This window comes from Perognathus longimembris, chromosome 7, assembly GCF_023159225.1.
Source record: "Perognathus longimembris pacificus isolate PPM17 chromosome 7, ASM2315922v1, whole genome shotgun sequence".
Classification (NCBI taxonomy): Eukaryota; Metazoa; Chordata; class Mammalia; order Rodentia; family Heteromyidae; genus Perognathus; species Perognathus longimembris.
The window spans coordinates 81,633,087-81,639,087 of record NC_063167.1 but is presented as its reverse complement, the minus strand read 5'-3'; the positions used below and the strand labels follow the sequence as shown (position 1 = coordinate 81,639,087).

At 46.5% G+C, this 6,001-nt stretch overlaps 1 protein-coding gene across 1 annotated transcript in view; it reads left to right on the top strand.

Annotated features, from left to right (window-relative positions):
* The first annotated feature begins 2,203 nt into the window (after positions 1 to 2,203).
* The window catches only part of Dbt (dihydrolipoamide branched chain transacylase E2), a 32,082-nt gene continuing 28,284 nt past the window's right edge, over positions 2,204 to 6,001 (top strand). The window contains exon 1 of the mRNA XM_048352041.1: positions 2,204 to 2,334. Within this exon, the coding sequence (XP_048207998.1) occupies positions 2,284 to 2,334 (51 nt within the window). The 5' untranslated portion in view covers positions 2,204 to 2,283. The remainder of the gene's footprint in view (positions 2,335 to 6,001) is intronic.

Genomic DNA, 6,001 nt, shown 5'->3' with positions numbered 1-6,001 from the left:
ACAGTCAGCGCCCTAGGAGGCAGAGTCGGGAGGGAAGGCGGAAAGAGCGGTACCACCGGAAAGGGATTCCGCGGCAACGCATTCCCGGGACTGTCGGTCCGGTGGCCAGTGCGCGTGCGCACTGGTAGCGCCGGGGGTGGGCGGCGTTGCTGCAATTCTGTTCCCCGGACTCCATGCTGCCTGGGCCTGGAGGACTTGGACCTGAGGACAAGAAACGTTTTCAACTTTAAAGGAATCCGCCAGTTGTCCCGCATGTTGGAGCCCTTTCTACTTTCTCTTATTCTCTCCATGAGGTTGGTCCACCCAGAGCTGGATTTCACAATGCACTGAGCCTTGTGGGATTAGAGTTCTCTGCAGCCTATCTCCCAAAGTTTATGCCCTAGTGCACTGATCGACACCTTTGTCCACATTTGCCGTGGTGTGTGTGTGTGTGTGTGTGTATATGTGTGTGTTTGCGTGTGTGGGCAGTGTTAGGTTCAAAAAGCGCAGAGAATAAACAGACAGACAACTCAACACTAGGACAGGTTAGTTGGGGAGAAATACCTGGATAGCAGCTTTCAGCCAAAGTTTGAGACTCCCCCTCGCTTACGGTCTGGGGTGTGTGTAGTGGGTCCAAGGGAGTGCTGGAGTTGTCTGATGGTTGGTATCAAAGTAACCAATGGTGGGACATAGATAAACGGTCTGAGCTGGAGAAGGGAAGGGAGTTGAGCCTTTCCTTCAAAGCCCTGTTCTCTTCAAAGCTGTGTTCTGTTGCCAGCCAAAAGGGTCACAGTGGGTCAAGGAGAGAGGATAAGATAGGAGTGCTGGTAAATCAAGGCACTGGCCTGCAGCCTCAAGATGAAAGCACATGCTGTTCAGATCTGTCAGAGAATATTATTAGCATCCTTTGCTGAAGATTCTATGAGCAGTACAGCTTTCATAATGTTGTAAGGAAACTCAGTGGCAAGTGACCCCCCCAATAATTCTTAGATATCTGCACAGTTTTATCCCCATGTAAGAAACAAGAATAACAGTGCCATTCTAGACATTTCTAGAAATTCGTTTCATAGTTGATTGCTGTGCAGAAGAAAGATTACCTGTTAAAGAAAACTGTTTTGGTAGGAATACAAACCCTTGCACGTGCTTGGTAAGAACACTGCAACTGACTTGCAGCTTCAGACCAGTTTGTTTTGTTTTGTTCTTGTTTGTTTGTTTGTTTTTGATATGTGGTCAACTCAGTATCCCAGGCTCACCGTTAAGTAACTACTTATGTAATTCAGACCTGGCTCCAACTCATGACCACAGTTCAAAGCTAGCCCTGGAAAGAAAAAAAGTCTGTTAAATTCATCTCCAATTAACCATAAAAAAACAGAAGTTGAGGGGTGGCTCAAGTGGTAAGCGTGTTAACCTTTAGCAAAGAAGCTCAGAGACAGCTCCCAGGTCCAGAGTTCAAGACCTATTACATATACAAAATTAATAGTAGTAATAATAAACACTACAAAACTAAAATAATAAACCACTCAATGGGAGTAAGAGGTGCTAGTTCCTGGCAAACGTTCCAGTATGGACTTAGGAAAGAAGTAGTACATCTAAAATCCACCCCGGGAGGGCTCCATGCAGATGCCCCTTCCTGTCTAAAGTCTCCACCCAGTACCCGTGTTACCAAGGTAACTGGCATACCCAGGGGTAGCTAGCTCCGCCTGGCCATACCTCCCCGCTCTGCCCTAAGTAAGGCAGGGCTGGGCGGGAGTCGTCCCTTCTCTCCGGCCTTGCGTCGTCTTACAGTACGGAGCCCTGCAACAAAGCATGAAAATGTTTCCTTTTCCTATAATCCAAGAATGCTTTCTCATCACACAGGCTTCTACCCTAACTTTTTCTGGGTGAGTTGCCCTTCCTTTGTGTTGCTTAACACACTCTATTTCCTCCTTACAAGGATTTAAAAAAAAAAATTGTTGATGCACCTGCATTAAACACGGCAGCGCACCGCGGAATTTAAATCTGAGTTGACCTCCCTCTCCCTCCCCGCCCGGCAGCCCCAGTCCTCCGCCCTCCAGCCCGAACACTTCACCACCGCTCAGGGGCGGGGTTAGCTGCCCGGTGGGAGGCGTGGATTCTTCCAGCTCCCTAATTGGGTACCTCGTGGGCGGTTCCCGATACTTCCTTCTCCCTGATTGGCTAAGGAGTAGGAGGCCCGTTCCTGCGCTCCCCATTGGCCTCTTAAGGAGGTGCGTCTCTCATCTCCTGATAGGCCGCTGGGAAGAGGCCTCGCTCCAGCTGTAGCGCGGGAGCGATTTCCGGAGTAAGATGGCTGCAGTGCGTGTTCTCAGGACCTGGAGCCGGAATGCTGGGCGGCTGGTAGGCAGGTTTGGGTGTGTCGAGAGTTGGGACGGAGAGGTTTGTTTGGAGTCATCCGGAAGTGGTGTCTTACTTTGCGCTTGGGGCGCTGGCCACGCGTGTGGACAGGTCTGGGTGGGAATGCAAAGGGAAGAGGCGGCGCGGGCTCGGGTCTGGAAAACACTCCCTCCTCTAACCCCGGCGGGATTAGGTCGCCAGGCTTTCTTTATCGACACCCCCAAGGCTAGGCCAGCCTTTCACCTGCTAACCTTTCATTGATCCCCTTCTGGATGCTAGGCGTTGAAAAGCGCCAGCATACTGACCGAGGTACCCTCTCCCGGGCATTTGTCGAGTTCCCACAGTTTCCTGACATTAGTACTAATGACCCCTCACCTCCGAATTTAGACTAGAGAAAGAGATTGATCATGCCCTTGAGGAATGGACAGGCTTAAACTTCTCTTTTTTTGGTCTGTAGTTCGCTCCTGTGTCCTGTTTCATTTCTCCTACAATGACTCCTTTCTCATTCTTGTAGTAGCAAACACCTAGAGATTCCGGTTAAGGAGACTGTTTCACCCCATTTACTCATCTTATTATTTTTTTTTCCTTCTTCTTCTTGCATGTTTCCCCACCCACACAAACCCATTTCCCTAGAGGTTTCTGCCGTGGTTGATTTCTGGCCTTCCCAGGGCCTGCTTTCTGTAGCAGTTACTAGGCTAGGCTCTCAGGACACAAATAGAAGATTGCATTCTAATAGTAGGGGCAGAGGACAGAGGGACACAATTACAGATCAGCATGTGAAATCCTGGGATAGGAAAGGGCATACAATATACCCTTTCATACACCATTATGTTACAGTTGCCTGCAGTATTTAGAACAGTAACACAATGATTTTGCAACGTAAGAGTGAATAATAGGCTGTACCATAAAGCCTAGGTTTGTAATAGGCTACCATTTGGTTTGTGTAAGCATACTCCTGATGTTTGCGTGAAAGCTGTCTTCATACTGTCCAAATCTACATACTGTCAAATCTACATTTGAAGTATTTTTTATCTGTAACTTATTAAAACTATAATTAACAAATAGGAAATTAAGCATCTATACAGATAGAGCATTTCAAAATTAGATAACAGCTGGCATTGATTACATGAACATTCATCATTTCAGCAGTTCATTTGGCCTTTCTATCATGATTACAAGAGAACTCTACAACTTCTTACACAATATTAGGGCCAAAAGGAGGAAAGGCTGGAGTCTTAGCTGGTCAGAAGAGTTACATGGCCAGTGCTAGCACAAAGGAGCCCGGAAAAGTATGCCATGATACCTCAAAGATGCCTCAAAGACTAGGCTCAACCCTCAAATCTGTTTTTCTTGCATCTAGCCAGTAACTCTGAAGCAGTACAGTCACTGGTTTTTATTCTATCCTCAATCAATGGTGTCCTAGTTCTTTCTCATTCAGTTTTTTGCCTCTGGTCCATTATTTCCTCCCCATTCTCCATAGGGGTAGCCAGAGTGGTCACACATTTAATGTCATTTTCTTGCATAAGATTGCCCTTAATGAAGTGTCCAGGATTCTAACAGCTGAGGAAATTTATGATTTGAACCTTTCCAACTTCCCAGGCTTCGTTTCTTATTAAAAAATAAATCTGATGCTTCCCCCATAGTAAACCAGACTAGAATTGACTGACCACATGTCATGCTCTCATTTGATTACCTTTGCACAGATATTTCTTCTACCTTAAACCCTTTGGCCTTATCTGCCCCTATTCCTCATCCTCCTCCCATCACTCTACTGCTTGCTCAGGTTTTATTTCAACATAACTTTCTCCAGGCAAGTTCCCTTTATTTTGTTTTCCTTAATGTGTACTCTGCTTTTCCCCACAGGAGTAATGAGTTAACCCACCCTGCTATTGGTCTGTTTTAACCCTGTATACTTTCTATTAGGGAAAGATTACATCTTTCTTGTTTTGTATGTAATTCTGAGTGCCTGGCACATTGAAGTGCTAGCAAATACTTGTGGAGTGACTTAGTAAAAGTGTTTGGGCAAAAAGTTATAAGCAACAAGAGCTCTTATCAGCTAGAGTAAATTGATCAGATGCAGTGGCTTTATAAGGGCTTTATTTCCATTTCCCTAAAGATATTGTGCCCTTTGTTAACCCTATCACCTTGGGTTTTTCTGTGCTATCTTGAGAAATAACTAGGTAATATGAATACTGAAAACTACATATTGCATTGTATTTAGCTTTGAATTCTTTTTCATTTTTTGGCACTGGTCTTGGGGCTTTAGGCATTGTCCCTAAGCTTTTTTTGCTCAAAGCTAGTGCTTTACTACCTGAGCCATAGCCTTTGGTGTTTAATTGGAGATAAGAGTCTCGGAGACTTTCCTGCCCAGGCTGACTTTGAACCTCAATCCTCTGATCTCAGCCTCCTGAGTAGGATTACAGGCATGAGCCACCAGCACCCATCTGTTAGCTTTGAGTTTCTGAGTCTAGCACAGTTGTCAGGTATTAGGAGTGTTCAATGATTGCCTGTTGAATATTTTTTATTATGTTAATTGGCTAAACTCTAATATTTTGATTGTACATGTCGACTTAATAATTACCTAAGACAAAAGTATAGAATGAGATTGCATCAGAAAAAGTAGGCTGGAGAATCTCCAGAGGATTTGTCATCAAGTGTTGTTCATAGGTGAATTTTGAAGTAGAGTGGGGGTTCGCTACAATGAAACAGAGTTCCCCCCCAAGGGAAGGGGATTCCTGGTTCCCCCAGGAGTCCACCACACAGTCTCCAGCTACAAGGTGACAAAAAGACAGATTTATTGGGGAAGTAAAAAGTGAACAAAAAGTGAACCGACCGGCCTTGGTCGCAGCCGGGACTCGGGAGCCGAAACTGCCGGCCACGAGTGCAGGCTCAGGGCCCAGACTCGGGAGCTGGGACCGCCCACACGTGTGCAGCCCAGACTCAGGAGCTGGAACCACGCACACCTGTGCAGCCCAGACTCAGGAGCTGGGACCGCGTACACCTGTGCAGCCCAGACTCGGGAGCTGGGACCACATGTCCGTGTGGCCTTCCAGCCTGGTTATAAGGCAAACATCACAGACAAACTTGTCACACGCAGGTGACCAATGAAGATACAACACTTACAGAGCACGCTAGGCCGCATGCAGGTGGCCAGTAGAGTTATAGTCTGTCTCATAATATCTATTTGAACTAACCTATCATTGTAGTTAGAATTGACGCATGGATTTGGCGGGGCTCACATGATGCAGGTGGATACACCTACTCATAGCAGGTTCCCTTAAAGCTCCCAGGCCTCAGGTAGTCAGTCTACATAACTTAACATAGTAAAGGGGAGCTTCCTTGAATAGGGTGGGGGAGGGCTTAGTGGAGATGGAGTTGGCTTCTGCTCTTATCTGAGCTGGAGTCAACCTGAAGTCCCTCCACAGTTAATGATGGCACTGATCAGATCTGGCCTCCCTATTACAAATTTGGCGGGGCTCACATGATGCAGGTGGATACACCTACTCATAGCAGGTTCCCTTAAAGCTCCCAGGCCTCAGGTAGTCAGTCTACATAACTTAACATAGTAAAGGGGAGCTTCCTTGAATAGGGTGGGGGAGGGCTTAGTGGAGATGGAGTTGGCTTCTGCTCTTATCTGAGCTGGAGTCAACCTGAAGTCCCTCCACAGTTA